Here is a 21284-nt window from a genome sequence, read left to right as displayed (position 1 = left end):
TCCAGACATCTTTAGCATCCAGGATGATGGTGAGCGTAGGGCAGACAGTAAAAACCCCTCCCATCAGCACCTACAAGCTTTGTACTTTTAAGTTAAATATCATATTTGCATGTCTTTGAGGTAAGTGGCATAATTCTATCAGTTAATCATCTTGGATGCAAGAGTCAGACAGCCAAAATCAAACTGGCTTTAAACACTGAAATTGCATGTAACTGGAAAATGCCAGATGTAGAGCAGTCTTTGGGTTAGGCTTGATCTAGTGGCTCCAACATGGTTGGCCTCAGCATTCCTATTTCTCTCTGCTCTGTCTTGTGTAGTTGTGACTTCATCCACAGGCCGTACAAAGTAGATTTCCCCTTTGTGTGGGAGTGAGCAGAATGCTGCCTGGATTCCAGACCTGCCATTCTCACACATTGCCGACCAGAAGGAAGCAACCCTTTCTGGGCTCTCAGGAGAGGACTCACCACAGAAGCCCCAATAAGCATCCTGTTTCATTGGCCTTGATGGGATTCTGTGCCATCCCCAAACCAGTTACCATATGCCAGTGACAACAAGACTGAGACAGGAGGAGTGGTTTCTCAAAGGAAATTTGGGGCACTCTTAAGATGAAGAATTGATGCTGGTTGTCCAAGAAAGGACAAATGTTCACCCTAGTCACTGCCCAAGGTGCACAGCTGGTGACAGCTAGGACCTGACCTTACCTATACTTGTGCCCAACCACCGGGTTCAGGCAGACTGCTGAGAGGCTTACATAGCTTCACCTGACTTTGGTGGTCTCTAATGAAGGTCGTTACCACCATCCTGGGTGCCAACCCTTGTGCTGAGATCCTCCCATCAGGGGCTCAGACTGAACTGGCTTTTCTGTGGTCTGGAGCCAGTGTCTATGGCCAAGCAGTGCAAGTCACTTGCAGTCCAGCCAAGAGCCTATGGGGCCATTAACAAGTGCAGGTGTTTTATGTACAAAGGAAGTGGGCTGACCCTTCATTTTTGACCTTCTGCTTGACAAATGTTCACTGTCCACCCCAGTAGGTTAAAACCCTAGCTAGGACCCTAAGGAAATCCACCTTGCTCCCTAGGGAGTGTATACCACAGTATAGGTCTGAGGGCTCAGATGAGGGAGCTGTTGTATCCATTTGTCAGGAAAAGGCTGAAAGCTTTCTGGAAGAGGTGGCAAGGACTTCCAGGCAGAGGTGGAGGGGGATTAGAGGTACTGACCTCCACAGGCCACAGTTTGGGAGCTGAGACCACAGGAACACAGATTTGCAGGATCAAGGACTAAGAGGGCTGGCCAATCCAGCTCTTAGCCTGCCAGGTACAGTTCCTGCACTTCAAGCTAGAGTCCACCTTTGGAAGGGTAGCCTTTGGGCCTAGGACAAAGTGAAGCAAGGTCCACCTCGCTTCTGCCAACCAGCCCAGGAGGAACCAACTCCTGTTGGGGAAACCAGGCAGATGTCCACTCGCTCCCTGGTTTGTAGCATTTAAGACCCTCTCTCACCCCAGATCCTTCCACTCTGACCTTGCTTATTTTCCCCACATGAATATTTCAAGCACCTGCTTTCCCTACATGAACGTGTTGATCACCTTTGTGTGTCAGAAAGTTACCATTATCTGCCGCTCCCAGTTTGAGTCTGGTCAGTCTTTGCAGGAGATGCCTCTTAAGCCCTCTGCATGTGCCTGAGTAATTTATCCAGTGTGAGACTGAGAGCGTCCTACAACTGCCCCAAAGCGCCACTCGAGTGTGGAAGCCGGGCGACTCCTGCCTGCCCACCGCAGATGGGGAACATTGAGCAATCGCCTGGCGTGGTGGTTGTGATGGGAAAGTTTTACTTGTCCAGGACCAGCGACTGGGCCTGTCCCCTGGTGTTTGCTCCGAGCTGACTCTTGCTTGGTACACACTTCTCCCCACCTCCACCGCCAGCGCCAACGAATCTGGGGACAGTTCGTCTGGCGCCCGCGGTCGCATCCCCATCGGGCAGTTCCGTACCCCTCCTCCGGGCCTCCAAGCCGCTCGCTCCGGCTGCGGGAGACCCCGGCGAATCACATCCGAGAGGGGGGCACGTGGGGCGGAGCCTTCCGCCCGCTGTCCTCCCGCCACCAGCCGCCCCTGTCGCCGAGCCCGCAGTCGCCAGCGCGCCCCGAGCCCCTCCAGGCCAGAGGCTCCCGCAGGCGATGGCGGACAAGAGGGCGGGGACCCCAGAAGCCGCGGCGCGCCCGCCGCCCGGCCCTGCCCGGGAGGGGGACGCGCGCACGGCCCCCGCGGCCCGGGCCCGAGAAGCTGGGGGGCGCGGGTCCCTCCACCCCGCTGCGGGCCCCGGGACCGCCTTCCCTTCCCCTGGGCGCGGGGAAGCGGCCTCCGCGGCGACTACTCCGAGCCTGGGAAACGGCCGGGTCCGGGACGAAGCCCCAGAAACCTGTGGTGCAGAGGGGCTAGGGACTCGGGCGGGAGCCAGCGAGAAGGCCGAGGACGCGACCAAGGAGGAGGGCGCCATCTTCAAGAAGGAGCCAGCGGAGGAGATGGAGAAGCAGCAGGTGGGGGAGGAGAAGCAGGAGGTGGCAGCGGAGGCCCAGGAGGGCCCGCGGCTCCTGAACCTTGGTGCCCTAATTGTGGACCCACTGGAGGCCATCCAGTGGGAGGCGGAGGCCGTGAGCGCCCAGGCCGACAGGGCCTACCTCCCGCTCGAGCGCAGGTTTGGGCGGATGCGCAGGTTGTACCTCGCCCGTAGGAGCTTCATCATCCAGAATATTCCGGGCTTCTGGGTCACCGCCTTCTTGAACCACCCGCAGCTCTCAGCCATGATCAGCCCTCGAGATGAAGACATGCTCTGCTACCTGATGAATTTGGAGGTGAGGGAGCTCAGGCACTCCAGGACAGGTTGCAAATTCAAGTTCCGCTTTTGGAGCAACCCCTACTTCCAGAACAAGGTGATAGTGAAGGAGTATGAATGCAGAGCCTCAGGCCGAGTGGTGTCTATTGCGACTCGCATCCGATGGCACCGGGGCCAGGAACCCCCGGCCCTCGTACACAGGAACCGGGACACTGTCCGAAGCTTCTTCAGCTGGTTTTCACAGCACAGCCTCCCAGAGGCCGACAGCGTTGCCCAGATTATTAAAGATGACCTGTGGCCCAACCCCCTGCAGTACTACCTGCTGGGGGATAGGCCCTGCAGAGCCAGGGGAGGCCTCGCAAGGTGGCCCACGGAGACCCCTTCTAGGCCCTACGGGTTCCAGTCTGGCTAAGTGCTGCCTTGGGATGTGGGGCCTACATAAGCTTCCTCATGCCTCCTACGGGTGGCGGATCTGGGCTCAGGCCCATGGTGGGCGCTCTGTTGTCTGCTGTCTGCTGTCTGTTCTGTGCACTCCGGCTCTGCATGGTTCGGTGGACTCAGCTCTCAGATTGTGGCTCTCGTGGCCAGTCTCTACTGTTTCCATATGGCCTCTTGCTGTTCTGTGTTAACATCACGTGGCTGTCACATGCCGCTGCGTCTACACTAAGCACCCAGTGCTGTGGATGTGCACTGCCATAATCTTTACGTCATGGGCCTGTGACCGTGGCCATCCCAGCCATTTTTGACAAGGATACCCACAAGTCACTACTTGGAGGACAGTGCCTCTTTGAGGCCTATGCTTCAAGACTCCAGCCTGCCGGCCTTCGCATGCGTGCTGGTCGTGCTCACAGTAGCTCTACACCCTGGCTGTGGCAAACTGAGTCTCATCACCCAAGATGAAGTGGCTTCATTTGGTGCCGGGTGCCACCCAGGCTTGGACATTCCATGGCCTTAAGACCACAGGCTACCACCAAGTGGACTCTTGGGTATCTGGCAGGATGAGCACACAGCTGGCTGCTGGGCACGGGTGAGGTCAAGGGCATGAAGCAGTGGACAGCACATTCTTTGTGATCATACTGCTCCTCCTGCCCCACGGTGGCCTGACATCACAGCCTGCTGCTAGCTTATGAGGGTCTGTGCCGTGCCCCACCAATGCCTAGCCATCTCCTTTCCCATGAGTTTTGCCCAGACCACCATCAGCCCTGTTGCCCGCTCCCAGGTCTACAGGAACCTCCATAGCCGCTTGTGGACCCAGGTGGGCCACCTGCCAATGCACAGGAGAGCCCCTAATCCCCAAGAACTCTGCCAAACTGGCCTATCTGGGCATGTGAGTGAGGCAGGGGCAAGGATGGGATCCCCTCCTGAGCCCCAGTTACTGGACCCCACAGAATCCAGGTGCTCTGCCAGCCCCCCTGCCTCTACCTGTTAGGCTGCCAGGCTGTGGGTGCTGGGGAGGGGGTCTTCCTGGTCCTGGGGCCTGTCTATCCATACCCAGATCTCACACCATTTTTTTCTTTAAATGATGGCTTAGAAACAAAAAATAACAGCTGAAGAAAAAGATTTTTTCTTAAACTCAACAAGAAAGACTTTCGTGTTGAGTTTGCCTCTCTTCGTCTCCAGAGAGGGAGGGTTTGCCCTGTAGACTGCCAGCATTCTCTCTTCCCCTATACCTTACCCTCTTTAGCAAGGCCTAGAATCTTCCAAAGGGGACAGTCCAAGGCTGCTGAACAGAGAGACCAGGAAGTCCCCAGGGCGGGGATAGTTAATATTCCATTTTATGCTGTGTTCTTTTAGACTAACCCCAACTCTTTCTTACCCTTCCACCAAGTCCGAACCCCTCTAGGTATAAGAGCTGAGCTGCCCACCCCCTCCTCCCCCTGCTTGCAGAGCTGTCTGTCTCCATTTCATTTTAGGGGAAGGGGTGGTGGTGACCATACCCAGGCCCCTTCCCATGGAAGGCCTTATCTTCTGTTCCCTAGGACCTGGGGAGGCCTTATCACAAAATAATGTGGAGGGTGCTTTTGGCAGGGAAGTACAAAAGGAGCCAGAGCCAGCTGAAAAGGCAGGATGGCTGAGCGATGGTGGAAGGAGGAGAGCCCTTGATTTTGGTTAATACATTGAGACAGGGTCTCACTATGTTGCCCAGGCTGGTCTTGAACTCCTGGGCTCAAGCGATCTGCCCACCTTGGCCTCCCAAAGTGCTAAAATTACAGGTGTGAGCCACTGTGCCCATCCGATTTTTTTTTTTTTCAAGACAGGGTCTCACTCTGTTGCCCAGGCTGGAGTGCAGTGATGCATCATAGCCTCAAACTCCTGGGCTCAAGTAATTCTCCCATCTCAGCCTCCCAAGTAGCTGGGACTACAGGTGTATGCCACCATGCCCAGCTTTTTTAAAAACATTTTTGTAGAGACGGGGTTCTCACTATGTTGCCCAGGATGGTCTTAACTCCTGGGCTCAAGGGATCCTCCCACCTTGGCCTCCCAAAGTGCTGGGATTACAAGTGTGAGCCACCACGCCCAGCCCTTGCTAACATTTTTGATTCACCAATATGTTTTGTAAACTAGAAGAATAACAGAACACTGCAACTTTAGAGGTTTTCTTTCTTGGTCCTACCTTGTGTGTGTAGAAAGTTAATGTAAGCTTTTCTTCTGCTGCTTTTAAGTAAGACCCTATGCATCCCCTCCTGTGTTTCAGCCCACTGGGGCATTATGCTGTAAAGGCTTGCTTGTTGCTTTTAGTTGAGAACTTTTGCAAGATTGTCAGTGTACATTTTTTATGCCACTTGGAAACTTATGTGACTATTCACAATTGTTATCAGGTTGTTGGGGCCTTTACCATAACCTTGTACTTAGAAGCAGAGTTCCGGTTTTGTTGGACTTCAGACTGGAAGCTGTGCCTGTGTTCTGCAAGGATAACCTCCAGAAAGAATTCTGTGACCCTGATGGTCTTGATGATTTTGTGCCAGGTTGTAATTGACATCACTGTAACTGACAACGCTTCTTTTATGCAGAGAAATATTCCTGAGGTGGCTTTGTCCAGTCACAAGGGGATCTGTGACACTTATGTTTTCTATACGCATGATAAAAAATTAAAAATTGCCTGTCTGGGGAAAAAATAACAGATCATGTCACTTCCCCATCCAAAACCCTACACTGGTTAAAAATATGTATCTATAGGCCGGGCATGGTGGCTCACGCCTGTAATCCCAGCACTTTGGGAGGCTGAGGCGGGTGGATCACGAGGTCAGGATTTCGAGACCAGCCAGTAGGATTTCACCGGTAGTGAAACCCCATCCCTACTAAAAATACAAAAATGTGCTGGATATGGTGGCGGGTGCCTGTAGTCCCAGCTACTCAGGAGGCTGAGGCAGGAGAATCGCTTGAACTTGGGAGGCGGAGGTTGCAGTAAGCTGAGACCATGCCATTCGCCATTGCGCTCCAGCCTGGGTGACACAGTAAGACTCCGTCTCAGAAAAAAAAAAAAAAAAATATATATATATATATATATATATATATATATATATATATATATATATATAAAATTCCTTATTGCAGGCGACAAAGCCCTACATTTGCAGGTCCCTCCCAACATCTCCCATCCACTTCTGCTTTGCTCTCTCTGCTCCCCCAACACTGGCCTCTCTCCTGTTCTTTAAACACACTAAGCATGTTCCAGCCTCAGGATTTTAGCACTTGCTTTTTTCCCTCTCCTAGCTAGGATTTTCCTCCTGCAGATATTCTCATCTCATGGCTCCCTCAATTCATTCAGACCTCAAACGCCACTTCAGAGGCCTTCCCTGCCCAGCCTGTCCAAAATTAGCCTCTACCCCTCCCTTCATGATTTTTTCCATGTCACTTGTAACTCTCTGAAATGATTTTTTTTTTTTCGTTTTTGAGACAGGGTCTCTCACTCTGTCACCCAGGCTGGAGTGCAGTGGTGCTATCTTGGCTCACTGCAGCCTCCACCTCCCGGGTTCAAGCGATTCTCCTGCCTTAGCCTCCCTAGTAGCTGGGACTGCAGGTGCCTGCCACCACACCCGACTAATTTTTGTATTTTTAGTAGAAACAGGGCTTCACCACGTTGGCCAGGCTGGTCTCAAACTCCTGACCTCAAGTGATCCACCTGCCTCCACCTCCCAAAGTGCTGGTATTACGGGCGTGAGCCACTGCGCGCGGCCTCTCTGAAATGATCTTTTCTTACCTTCTTCCACCTCCTTTCACATGTGGCAGGAGAATAGGGACACATGTTTCTGCTGCTTTGCTTCCCCATAGTTTAGTGTCCAGTGTCTCAAAGATTACTGGTATGAGTGACTGACTTTATTCCAGCATACAGAGTACTGTGCCAGGCTCTGACAAAGGCATAGTTCCTGCCCAAAGGATTTGAGTTGGGTGGAGAACGGTGTGGGTGATGAAGGGTGACTGTTTAATTTGCCATCCAGCTGGAACATATCTGGGAATGAAAGGGTCACGACTAATAATTACACCGGGGCAAGAGGTGTAACTGGTATCCAACGGTCATCCAAGGAGACAAAACCCAACTGCGTTCAACGTGGCTTATAGTTCACCAGGTATGTGATGATGTGGGACCAGAGGGCAGAGACTTCTCTGAAGTTGGGTCACGAGCTGGGTGTTAAAGAATAGGCAGTAGTTTAGAAAGTGGAGCCAGAGAAGGGAATTCCTGGCAGAGCGAACGTGAGCGAAGGCACTGGATGGGAAAATGTGTGGCGTGGTTAACGTATAGCATGTGCCATGGGTTTGGCTGTTTGGGAGAGGCAAAGCTGAATGGGTAGATTGAGGCCACTTTTTTCTTTTATTTATCTTTTATTATTTTTTTTTCAAGAGCAATACCTGAAGAGGCCACTTTCTGAAGATAGGAACTCTTGAATGCCAAGCCAAGGCATTATCCTGTGGATAGTGGGGAGGGGTATCAGGCATGGTTCAGAGGTGGAGTGATCTCACAGGGCACGTCTGGAGGAGTGTCTGCAGTTATAGACCCCTAGTGTCTTCAGTTTGAACCTTATCTGTCCATCTAGGCTGTAGCTCTTCTAGGAAGCCCTCCGTGATTTCCCCAGCCCACAACAGTGTCTGCCACCTCCCATGTACAGCCTAAAACCAGAATCTGGGCACCAGTGCCTGTCTAGGCTGCACCCTCTGGGTGCTGTTTTGTGCCAGATGACTGCCTCTAATGTTCCCGGGGGGATCAGGGTGAGCCTGTAAGCATCCTGGTAATTCTAGGAGGTGGTGCCCCATGTGGTTTGCCTGACTCTTGCCTGCTGGTTTGCAGGCTGCGTTGGCTCCTGCAGCCATACTTGGGCCCAGCTGCATCCTGCATTCCCCTAGGGCCCAGGCAATGGTTCTTTTCTAAAATGGGCACTTACCTGCTTACCTGTTCTCTCTGTGGCATAGCCAGTGGCTTGCTTCCTTTACATGGCACCAACGGCATGTCCCACCTGCCCTGGGGGCATGAGTCTCCTCCTCAGAACCCACTCCAAGCTTGCTCACTCATTCATGCCCTGAGTCACTGATATATCCACACATCTTAGCACCAGCTATAATAGGCATGGATGACCATTCTGGTCCCTGCCCTCAGTGAGCTCCGGGGCCCAATGGTGCAGCTGAAGAACATTGATAATAATCACCAATGTTTATTAACCACCTACCATGTGCCAGGGCTTTATATGGGTGCAGCAGGCAGAGTGTGGCTGTCTAAGCCTGAGTCAGACCATGCCCTTCTGCTCCAAACCCAATGGCTGCAATATACAGAGGAAAAGCCAACATGCTCTGCCTGGCCTGCAAGACCCTCCTGATCTGACTTCCAGTCACCAATCCAACTTCATCTCCTATGCTTCTCCGCCGCCAGACCACTTTCGAGCTCCAGCAGCCTCTTTTTATTTTTTATTTATTTTTTTTTTTGAGACGGAGTCTCACTCTGTTGCCCAAGCTGGAGTGCAGTGGCACGATCAAGGTTCACTGCAGCCTCAACCTCCCAGGGCTCAGGTGATCCTCCCACCTCAGCCTCCTGAGTAGCTGGAACTACAGGTGTGTGCCACCATGCCCAACTAATTTTTGTATTTTTTGTAGAGATGGGGTTTCACCATGTTGTCCAGGTTGGTCTTGAACTCCTGGGCTCAGGCAATTTGCCCACCTTGGCCTCCCAAAGTGCTAGGATTTCAGGTGTGAGCCACCATACCCAGTCTACACCAGCCTCTTGCTAGTCTTCAAACCTGGCTGAAGACCTTGCTTCCTCTTCCCTCTGCCTAGACGCTGCTTCTCCAGATGTTTGCATGGCCGGCTCCTGCCTTCATTAAAGTTTATCAGTTCAAACATTAGTTACACCTCTTCCAGGGAAGCCTTCCCCGACCACCCTTTCTAAAACTCACCCTGTCACTCTCTGTCCCCTTTCTGTTATAGCACTTAACAACCACCTGATATCACATTGTATATTCATTTTATCTGTTTTTTTCTCTACACTCTTCGGGAATTTTTTTGTTTGTGTGTTTGTTTTTTTGAGACGGAGTCTGGATCTGTCGCCCAGGTTGGAGTGCAGTGGCATAATCTCAGCTCACTGCAACCCCCTCCTCCTGGGTTCAAGCGATTCTTGTGCCTCGGCCTCCCGTGTAGCTGGGATTACAGGCATGCACCACCATACCTGGCTAATTTTCGTATTTTTAGTAGAGATGGGGTTTCCCCATGTTGGCCAGGCTGGTCTCGAACTCCTGACCTCAGGTGATCTGCCCACCTTGGCCAAAGTGCTGGGATTACAGGCGTGAGCCGCCACACCCAGCAGCACTTTGTTTTATTCATTGCTAAATCCCCCTTACCTAGAGCAGCACCTGGCACAAATAGTTCTTTGTGAAATGAATGAATGCATGTGTCACATCTTTGAGGTTCAGGAGGGTCTTCCTGGTGGGCGAGGCGACAGCATGTATGGAGGCATCAGATGCCTGCTGAAGGCCCTTCCGGGGTTTGTATCTCTAGGGATAGGAACTCTCTACTGCCCAAGGCAGTACCGCCCTTTTCCAGGCAGTCTTGGAATTGAGGCAATAAATGTCCCGGAGCCCATTCCTGACTCCTACTACAGAGAGATGGCCACGTGGCCTACACATGCTCCAAGCGTGGAGGAAGGAGGCCAGGGTACAGAGGGGCTTCCTGCTGTGGCGTGGAGAGCAAACACAAGCCTTGGATCCCAGGGTTCTGCTCCCCTCTGTCTCAGGTGCCTGCCCTGTTCTGTTCTGTTGGCCTGGGAAGGAACTTTGGACAGGCTCTTTTAAATCCGAGAAAAACCTGTCCCGAAACTATGGCAATTACTTGTAATCTGCAACTGCCTTGATTACAGCTCGGGGGACTTTGATATTTTCCTCCAAGGATACCATTTCAGCACAAAAATTCAAGGAAGTCCCCAGTGCTTGCTCGCTCTTGCTCAGCAGGAGAACTAAACGTTGACTGGAGTCGGTGAACTTTGAGGTCTCCACCCCCAGGCCCCACCATCAAAGCTGACTCAGGATCTTGGGGCACAGGGCTGTAGTGCATCAGGTACCCGCTGGAAGGCTGATAGGCCTGTGCAGGGCTGCTCTTGCCACTTCCCCCTACATGGCCTTAGGCATGTCTTTTCACAGCTATTGGCCCTTTTCTCATCCAAAGGAGAAAGTCAAAACTCCTTAGCAGGAGGTAAAAGTACCTTTAAGGTGCTCCCCTCCATGCACCTCCAGCCCTCCAGGTGGCTGGCTCAGTGACAATGCTTTTGCTTTTGGTGGCATCTAACTGAACCACTAATTAAGTCTTTTTTCCTTATATGAATATTCAGAGGGGAATCGAGGCAGTGGGGCTATTTGATCCATCACCTCAATGATGCGTCCAGGCTCGGGCCTTCTCTGATCTGCCATCCTTCTTGTTAGTTCCATCCTCAGGTTGGTGCCAAGATAGTGGCAGCAGCCCCAAGTGTCCACACTGGAGTATGGCAATTCCAGAGAGGGGAGACTATGTCTTACCATGGCTCCTCTTAAGATGGAGGAAGCCTTTCCCAGAAGCCACTGTAGATTTTCCTGGTCCTATACCTTACTGACTAGAACTGGGTCACATGCCCAGTCTTGAATTAGTTATTGGCAAGGGGGAGCAGGGTAGTGGTAGACCAAGCATTGACGCGGAATGGATGTCTGCTCATAATGTCCAGTGCCTAGAGGCAAGCTAAGACCACTGCCTCTAGGCGCTCACAGTCACACTTTGGCTTTTCTGTGAGACCTCACAGCTGGTACTTTCACCCCATGATGGCCCTCAGGGTTAGAGGGTGCTGACTTCTAGGCTAGCACAGGTCCAGTTGCAAGGGTCTGGACCTAGAAAGTTCCTTAAGTTGAGCCAAGTCACTGCCAAACTAAGATTCCTAGGAGGCAGGCCCTTTAGACTCTCCTTTGGTGAGTGAGGAGAGATTGAGCATCTATTGTGTGAGTGTCTCTTTCACTTCAAATAACTTGGCTGGGCGTGGTGGCTCACACCTGTAATCCCAGCACTTTGGGAGGCCAAGGCGGGCACATCACTTGAGTCTAGGAGTTCGAGACCAGCCTGGGCAACATTGTGAAACCCTGTCTCTACAAAAAACATATAAAAATTAGCTGAGTGTGGCCAGGTGTGGTGGCTCACGCCTGTAATCCCAGCATTTTGGGAGGCTGAGGCGGGCAGATTACGAGGTCAGGAGATCGAGACCATCCTGGCTAACATGGTGAAACCCCGTCTCTACTGAAAATACAAAAAAAAAAAAGAAAAAAATTAGCTGGTGGCGGGCGTCTGTAGTCCCAGCTACTCAGGAGGCTGAGACAGGAGAATGGCGTGAACCTGGGAAGCGGAGCTTGCAGTGAGCCGAGATTGCGCCACTGCACTCCAGCCTGGGCGACAGAGTGAGACTCCATCTCAAAAAAAAAAAAAAAAAATTAGCTGAGTGTGGTTGTGGGCGCCTGTAGTCCCAGCTATTCGGAGGCTGAGGTGGGAAGATTGCTTGAACCTGGGAGGTGGAGGTTGAAGTGAGCTGAGACTGTGCCACTGCACTCTGACCTGGGCAACAGAGCAAGACCCTGTCTCAAAACAAAACAAAACAAAAAATCACTCATACAGTGCTTTGCAGAGGCCCTGTGATCTTACAGGTAAAAAAAGGCGGTGCAGACCGGGCGCAGTGGCCACACCTGTAATCCCAGCACTTTGGGAGGCCAAGGTGGGAGGATCACCTGAAGTCAGGAGTTTGAGACCAGCCTGGCCAACTTGGCGAAACCCTGTCTTTACTAAAAATACAAAAAAATTAGCTGGGCGTGGTGGCAGGCGCCTGTAATTCCAGCTACTTGTGAGGCTGAAGCAGGAGAATCACTTAAACCCAGAAGGTGGAAGTTGCAGTGAGCTGAGATGATGCCATTGCACTCCAGCCTGGACAACAAGAGTGAAACTCTGTCTCTAAAAATAAAAATAAAAAAAGCAGTGCAGAGACTTCTGTTTCTAGGCAAGGTGGAGTAACAGAGATCAGATATATTCGTCCGCCTGAAACAAAAGTAAAACTAGACAAAATACATGAAATAGTGGTTTTCAAGGCTCTGGGCGTTGAACGATAAAGGACAGAGATTCCAGACAGATGGGAAACAAAGGTGAGCCCTGTGATTGACCCCAGCCTTGAGAGAGTTTTCAGGCTGCAACACAGGGAGGGGGAATTAAAGTGGAGCCAGGGAACACCATGAGTTGAGGAGATGGCGCTAAATGTCAGGGCAAGGTAACCAAAGTGTGTAGGACAGAAGTGTGTAGGACAGAGTGCCAGAGAGGAGACAGCTGCCTAGAGAGAGACCCCTGGAGAGCTGTGGAGGCATCCCTGAAACCCAGAAGTATACTGATGAGCACATGTGTGTGAGGGAAGGACCCCAGGCCAAGGAAAGGCCCATCAGGAAGGATTTAGGGAACAGTGCCCGCTGCTCACTGGATGGGGACTGTGTCTGTTCCCACCAGCCATGCCGAGTATCATGGGGTGTTGAGAGAACTCAGGGAGGCCTTGCCTCACTAAGCGCAAATAATTAGCTTTAGAATGAGCACTGGTTGGATTTGCCTAAAAAAAAATTTTGTGTGAGCAAGACCCAAAAGGATTAAACCGTTTCCAAGTAACTCAAATGTCCCAGAAGAAAGCTCAAGAGGATTTACAGATTACAAATATATCCAGCACCCAACAAGGTGAAACTCACAATGTCTGGCACCCAATCAAAGAGTATCAGTCCTACAAAGTAGCAGGCAATGCAATCCATAATGAGGGAAATAAGCAGGCATAACCCACAACTGAAACCGATGTTAAAACGGGCAGGTAAGTACAAGTTACTCTAATTTTATTCCACATGTTCAACAAATTAAATAGACCCTCATATATATGGTTAAAAGATTTTTGACAGGAGTGCCAAAACCATTCAAAGGAAAAAGGACAGTCTTTTTAACAAATGGTGTTGGGAGAACTGAATATCCACATGCAAAAGAATGAATTTGGACCACATACCACATACAAACATGAACTCAAAATGGATCAAAGACCTAAGTGTAAGAGCTAAAACTATAATATTCTTAGAAGACACAGGAGAAAAGTTTCATAACAGTGGGTTTGGTGACGATCTTTTGGATATGACACCAACAGCACAGGCAACAGAAGAAAAAATAGATAAATTGGAGTTCATCAAAATTAAACTTTTGGCTAGGCTTGGTGGCCCATGTCTATAGTTTCAGCTACTTGGGAGGCTGAGGTGGGAGGTTCGCTTGAGCTCGGGAGTTTGAGGCTGGCTGCAGTGTGCAATCACTGCATCTGTGAACAGCCACTGTACTCCAGTAACATAGCAAGACCCTGTCTCTAAATACATTAATTAAACTTTTGTTCAAAACAGGACACTATCAAGAGAGTAAAAAGGCAACCCACAAAATGGGAGAAAATATTTTCAAATCAGATACCTGATATGGGTTTAATATACACAGTATACAAATAGCTTCTATAGTGCAACAAGAAAACAACTTGATTAAAAGAACTTGATTAGACATTTATTCAAAGAAGATATACAAATAGTCAATAAGCTTATGAAAAGATGCTGAACATCACTAATAAGTAGATAAATGCAAATCAAAATCACAGTGAGATACCACTTCATCTACACTAGGATAGGTATTATTAAAAAAAACAAAACAGAAAATAAGTATTGGCAAGGCCTTGGAGAAATCGGAGTCTTTGTGCATTGCTGATGGGAGTATAAAATGGCACAGCCACTGTAGAAAACAATATGGCAGTTCCTCAAAAAATTAAAGAACCACCATATGATTCAACAATTCTACACCTGGGTATGTACCCAGAAGAACTGAAATCAGGGGCTGAAATAGATATTTTTATACCAGTGCAGCATTATTCACAATAGCAAAAAGGTGAAAGCAACCCAAATGTCCATTGATGGATGAATAAACAAAATATGACAGAATATAATATAGCCTTACAAAAGGAGTTTTTTTTTTTTTTTTTAATTGAGATGGAGTCTTGCTCTGTCCTCTGTCGGCCAGGCTGGAGTGCAGTGGCTCGATCTTGGCTCACTGCAACCTCTGCTTCCCGGGTTCAAGTGATTCTTATGCCTCAGCCTCCCGAGTAGCTGGGATTACAGGCACATGCCACCACATCTGGCTAATTTTTGTATTTTTGGTTGAGACCGGGTGGTCTCCGCCACGTTGGCCAGGCTGGTCTCGAACCCCTGACCTCAGGTGATCCAGCTGCCTTGGCCTCCAGAATGCTGGGATTACAGGTGTGAGCCACCATGCCTGGCTGGAGTGAGATTCTGACACATGCTACAACATGGGTCAACCTGGAAGACGTTATGTTAAGTATAATAAGGCAGGCAAAAAGGGCAAATATTGTATGATTCCACTTATATGAGGCACTTAAGAGTAGTGAAATTCAGAGACAAAAAGTAGAATGGTGGTTACCAGGGGTTGGGGGAGCGGAGAATGGAGAGTTAATCTGTAATGAGTATACAGTTTCACTTTTTTTTTTTTTTTTAAGACAGTCTTGCTTTGTTGCCCAGGCTGGAGTGCAGTGGTGTGATCTCGGCTCACTTGCAACCTCCACCTCCCAGGGGTTCAAGCAATTCTCCTGCCTCAGCCTCCTGAGGAGCTGGGATTATAGGCACGTGCCACAATACCCAGCTAATTTTTGTATTTTTAGTAGAGATGGGGTTTCACCATGTTTGCCTGGCTGGTCTCAAACCCCTGACCTCAGCTGACCTGCCTGCCTTGGCCTCCCGAAGTGCTGGGATTACAGGTGTGAGCCACCACGCCCAGCCCAGTTTCAGTTTGAGATGATGAAAATATTCTGTAGATAGATAGTGGTGATGGTTGCACAACACTGAGACTGTACCTGATGCCACTGAATTGTATACTTACAAATATTAAAACAGTCAATTTTATGTTGTGTATTTTACCACAATAAAATAAAGTAGAGACATGGACAATATGAAAAAAGATCCAAATGAAATATATAGAGATTAAAAAAAAAGACAATGTCTGAGATGAAAAATACACTGGAGGCCGGGTGCAGTGGCTCACGCCTGTAATCCCAGCACTTTGGGAGGCTGAGATGGATGGATCACCTGAGGTCAGGAGTTCGAGACCAGCCTGGTCAACATGGTGAAACCACACCTCTACTAAAAATACAAAAATTAGCCAGGTGTGGTGGCACGTGCCTGTAGTCCCAGCTATTACGGAGGCTAAGGCAGGAGAATCGCTTGAACCCGGGAGGCAGGAGTTGCAGTGAACTGAGATTGCAACACTGCACTCCAGCCTGGGCAACAGTGAGACTCTGTCTCAAAAAAAAAAAAAAATTTAAGTGGTCTAAACATACCAATTAAAAAGCAGAGACTGTATGACTGGAAAAAAGAAAGACCAAACTATATGCTGCCTATAAGAAACACATTTTAACTATACAAATGGAAATAGGTTAAAAGTAAAAGGATGGAAAAGATATACCATACTAACAGTAAGAAGCAAGTGGGATTGGCTATATCAATATGTGACAAAATAGATAAATTACATAAATTACTAGGGATAAATTAATCCAAAAGATAGTATGTACCTAACAAAATACCTATAGCAAAAAATAGAACTGCAAAGAGAAATATAAAAATCTATAATTACCGCCAGAGATTTTAGTACCCCTTTCTCAATCATTGATAGAATAAGCAGGCAGAAAATCAGTAAAGATATCATATACTTGAACACCACTATCAATCAACTTGACCTGACTGATATTTATAGAACCCTGTACCCAAGAACACAGAATACCATTCTTTTCAATTGTGCGTGAACCTTTATCAAGATAGACCATATTTTGAGCCACAAAACAAGTCTTAATAAAGCCAAAAGGACCCAAGTCATACAAAGTCTCTGTCCACAATAGAATTAGAAATTAGACATAAGTAACCTAAGGATCCTTGAAAAAAAACCCCAATATTTGGGAACTAAATAACACACTTCTAAATAACACATGACTCAAAAAAAAGAAATCAAATGAAAATTAGAAAGTATTTTGAATGGAATGACAATGAAAACACAACATAGCAGAATTTCTGGGATGCCATTACAGTGAGACTTTAAAAGAAGTTTATAGCACTAAACACCTACATTAGAAAAGAAAGCCCTCAAATAAATGCCCTAGCTTCCACTTTAAAACACTAGAAAAGAGCAAATTAAAGACAGGGATGGGCTGGGTGTGGTGGCTTATGCCTGTAATCCCACACTTTGGGAGGCTGAATCAGCAGGTGGATCACCTGAGGTCAGGAGTTCGAGACCAGCATGGCCAACATGGCAAAACCCTGTCTCTACTAAAAATACAAAAATTAGCCAAGTCCAGTGGCAGGCACCTATAATCCCAGCTACTCGGGAGGCTGAGGCAGGAGAATCACTCGAACCCAGGAGGCAGAGCTTGCAGTGAGCCGAGATCACACCACTGCACTCCAGCCTGGGCGACAGAGACTCTCTCTCAAAAAAACAAACAAACAAACAAATAAACAAAAAAACCCAAAAAATAAAGACAGGTATGTCTACTTTCACCATTCAGGTATTGTATTGGGTATTGTAGCCAGTGCAATCAGGCAAGAAACAGAAATGAAAGGCATCCAGATTGGAAAGAAAGAAGTAAAACTGTCTTTATTCACAGACAACATGATCATCTATGGAGAAAATCCAATGAGATCTAAAAAAGCTACTAGAACTAATAAGTTAGCAAGGTTTTAGGGTATAAGATCAGTATTTTAAAAATCAACTGTTATTTCTGTACAACAGTAGCAACGAAAAATCAGAAATAAAAACATACCATTTACAGGCCAGGCACAGCGACTCACACCTGTAATCCCAGCACTTTTGGAAGTTGAGGCAGGCAGATCACTTGAGGTCAGGAGTTTGAGACCAGCCTGGCTAACATGGAGAAATCTAATCTCTACTGAAAAATGTAAAAATTAGCCAGGTGTGGTGGCATGCACCTGTGGTCCCAGCTGCTTGGGAGGCTGAGGCACAAGAATTGCTTGAACCCAGGAGGCAGAGGTTGCAGTGAGGCAAGATCCCGCCACTATACCCCAGACTGGGTGACAGAGCAAGACTCCATCTCTAAATAAATAAATAAAAATTTAAAAACATACCATTTACACCAGGCGTAGTGGCTCATGCCTGTAATCCCAGCACTTTGGGAGGCCGAGGCAGGCAGATCACCTGAGGTTGGAGTTCAAGACCAGCCTGACCAACATGGAGAAACCACATCTCTACTAAAAATACAAAATTAGCCGGGCGTGGTGGCACATGCCTGTAATCCCAGCTGAGGCAGGACAATCGCTTGAACCCGGGAGGCGGAGGTTGCAGTGAGCCGAGATCACACCATTGTACTCCAGCCTGGGCAGCAAGAGCAAAACTCTGTCTCAAAAAATAAAAATAAAAAACCACCATTTACAATAGCATCAAAAATATGAAACACTGAGGAATAAATCTGACAAAAGAAGTGAAAGACCTAGATGCTGAAGATACAAAACACTGCTGAGAGAAATTAAAGATGACCTAAATTGAGAGGTATACGTTCTTCATGGGTTGGAAGACTTAATATTGTTAAGATATCAACTCCACAGCTGGGCAGAGAGGCTCATGCCTGTAATTCCAGCAATTTGGGAGGCCAAGGCAGGAGGACTGCTTGAGCCCCGAAGTTTGAGACCAGCCTAGGCAACATAGGAAGACCTGTCTCGACAAAAAATAACTAGCTGGGCATGGCAGTGCGTGCCTATAGTCCCAGCTACCTGGGAGGCTGAGGGGGGAGGACTATTTGAGCCCAGGAGGTCAAGGCAGCAGTGAGCTGTGATTATGCCACTGCCACTGCACTCCAGCCTGAGTGACAGAGTGAGATCCTGTCTCAAATAAATAAATAAAAATAAAATAAAGAGAGACATTCGAGCCAGGTGCATTTTGGCTGAAGCCTATAATCCCAGCTACTTGGGAGGCTGAGCAAAAGGATTGCTTGAGCCCAGGGATTTGAGATCAGCCCGGGCAACAAGGTGAGACACCGTCTCTACAAAAATAGAAAAAAAAAAAATTCGCCAGGCGTGGTGGTGCACACCTGTGGTTCCAGCTATTTGGGAGGCTGAAGTGGGAGGATCACTTGATCCTTGATCATGATTGCAGTGAGCTATGATCATGCCACTGTGCTCCAGCCTGTGTCACAGAGCAAGACTCTGCCACAACAAAAAAGAAAAAAAGAAAACCCAGGAGAAATTCACTGTGACCTTGAGTTAAGCAAAGATGTCTAACACCAAAAAGCAAAATCCATAAAAGGAGCTGGGCATGGTGACATGTGTCTGTAATCCCAGCTACCTAGGAGGCTGAGGCCAGAGGATCGCTTGAGCCCAGGAGTCTGAGACTAGCCTGGGCAACAGAGTGAAACCCCTGTTTCAAAAATCAAACAAACCAAAAATTCAAAAAAGAACAAATTAAATTGCTTACTTAAACAAATTATTTGTTTATAAATTAGACTTCATCAAAATAAAAAACCTGTGCTCTTCAAAAGACATAGTTTTCAATGAAAACACAAGCCATACACAGACTGAGAAAATCTTTGCAAAGCATTTACCGATAAAGGACTTGTCTGCAGAATACATAAATAACTCTCAAAACTTGACAATAACTCCAAACCCAATACAAATGAACATAAATTTGAACATCTACTTCACCAAAGAAGATATATTTGTCACCAACAGTAACAAATAAGCACATGAAAAGATGTGCAACATGTCATTAGGGAAATAGAAATTAAAATCACAAGATGTTATATACCTGTAAGAATGGCTAAAATTAAAAATATTAACCATACCAAGTGTTATTAGGATGTAAAGGAACTGGCACTCTTGTATACTGCTGATGGTAACATAAAATGATACACCACCTTAGAAAAGAGTGTGGCAGTTTAGGTTAAACATACACCTGACTTCCTCTCAAGCCTGGCATTTGGTCGGTGGGGACCCACGTGGGTTCAACATGTGTCTCAAGAGTGTTATTTCTGTTCGGGGCCCATCTACCCTGGCCATGGCATGATGTCTGTCCGCAATGATTGCAAGGTGTTCAGATTTTGTAAATCTAAATGTCATAAAAACTTTAAAAAGAAGCACAAACCTCACAAAGGTAGGTGGACCAAAGCATTCTGGAAAACAGCTGGTAAAGGGCTTACAGTGGATAATTCATTTGAATTGGAAAAACATAGAAATGAACTTATCAAATACCAGTGAGAGCTATGGAATAAAACTATTGATGCAATGAAGAGAGTTGAAGAGATCAAACAGAAATGCCAAGCTAAATTTATAATGAACAGACTGAAGAAACATAAAGGGCTACGTAGAGAAGTTCAGGATATCAAAGAAGTCAAGAAAAACATCCATCTTTTTGAGCCTCTCTTGTAGGCAAAGGGAAGCAGCTGGAAGAGAAAATGGCACAGAGATTACAACAGGATGTGGACATGGAAGATGCTTCTTAAAAATCTGTAACCATTTCTTTACATACATTTGAAAATGTCCCTTGGAGACTTGGAACTGCTAAACTATTGGTTTATGTTTTACATAAGGTCACTTAAATGAAAAGTGATTAAAATATATCTTTCCTACATTGCTATCTACTTTAAAACATCAGGTATTACAGATGTTAGATTGTATCTCAGTGTTAAATCCTCACTGATAGATGTACATATGTAAATCGTGAAAATTCTACTTATAACTATAGAAGTGAATGGTGGACATAAAATGGTTATGCCATTTGGCTAATGGCATTAGGCAGCATTTGTATAATAACTAATGGCAAAAATTCATGGCTAGTGATGTATAAAATAAAATATTCTTTGCAGTAAGATATTCCCTTTATTAATGTTATAGAAGGGGGAATACAGCAAGGAACTAACAATTTGTATGACAGCATCAAGTATTATTTTGATTTTAGTATTTCCTGTTTTGGTTTATTTGCATCTTAGAAGAACATAATGGCATTGTTTGATGAAGCCTAATTATGCCGGACTGTTTTGACCTGGTTTAACCCTTCTGATAGGGAGTTGTGAATGTTGGGTATGAGGACTGAATAATCTTTGCCTGGAATGACCTTACACTCTGTAATTTCCACTTTGGAGAATACTCAGTTCTAACTTGTGATTCCTGGTAGAACAAACTTTATTTTTCTAGCCTAGCAATGTATACATACATAGCGTAATATATAGCGTATGATTCTCCTTATATAAAGCTCTGGGAGATGCAAATTAATCTATAGTGACAGAAAGAAAGATCAGTGGCTTATTGGGGATGGTGTCTTAGTCTGTTTTGTGTTGCTATAAGGAATACCTGAGGCTGGGTAATTTATAAAGAAAAAAAGGTTTACTTGGCTCATGAATTTTTTTTTCTTTTCAGACAGAGTCTTGCTCTGTTGGCTAGGCTGGAGTGCAGTGGTACAATCTCGGCTTACTGCAACCTCCATCTCCTGGGCTCAGCCTCCTGAGTAGCTAGGATTACATGCGTGGGCCACCACGCCTGGCTAATTTTTGTATTTTTAGTAGAGACAGGGTTTTACAATGTTGTACAGGCTGGTCTCAAACTCCTGACCTCAGGTAATCTGCCCGCCTCGGCCTCCAAAAGTGCTGGGATTACAGGCATGAGCCACCGCACCCGGCCAGCTCACGAGTTTTTAACGAAATTTTTAAATTTGTTTTTAGAGATGAGGTCTTGCTTTGTTGCCCAGGCTGACTTTCTCCTGGCCTCAAGTGATCCTCCTGTTTCAGCCTCCCAGAGTGTTGGGCTTATAGGCCTGAGCCACCGTGCCCAGTCTGGCTCATGATTCTGACAGCTGGAAAGTTCAAGATTGGGCATTTGCTTCTGGTGAGTTCCTTCTGCTCATGGTGGAAGGTGGAGAGCTGGCATGTGCAGAGAT

At 47.4% G+C, this 21284-nt stretch overlaps 1 protein-coding gene and 1 pseudogene across 1 annotated transcript; both read left to right on the top strand.

Moving 5' to 3' along the window:
• The first annotated feature begins 13 nt into the window (after positions 1-13).
• Positions 14-5941, top strand: LOC101132210 (putative testis-specific Y-encoded-like protein 3). Its single transcript, XM_019016710.4, has one exon. The coding sequence runs from the start codon at positions 2170-2172 to the stop codon at positions 3235-3237; it is 1068 nt and encodes a 355-aa protein (XP_018872255.3). The 5' UTR covers positions 14-2169; the 3' UTR covers positions 3238-5941.
• On the top strand, positions 4000-20774 carry LOC129529044 (probable ribosome biogenesis protein RLP24; annotated as a pseudogene).
• The last annotated feature ends 510 nt before the right edge of the window (positions 20775-21284 follow it).

This window comes from Gorilla gorilla, chromosome 21, assembly GCF_029281585.2.
Source record: "Gorilla gorilla gorilla isolate KB3781 chromosome 21, NHGRI_mGorGor1-v2.1_pri, whole genome shotgun sequence".
Lineage (NCBI taxonomy): Eukaryota > Metazoa > Chordata > Mammalia > Primates > Hominidae > Gorilla > Gorilla gorilla.
The sequence above is the reverse complement of the archived record's forward strand: the minus strand, read 5'-3'. Positions and strand labels throughout refer to the sequence as shown.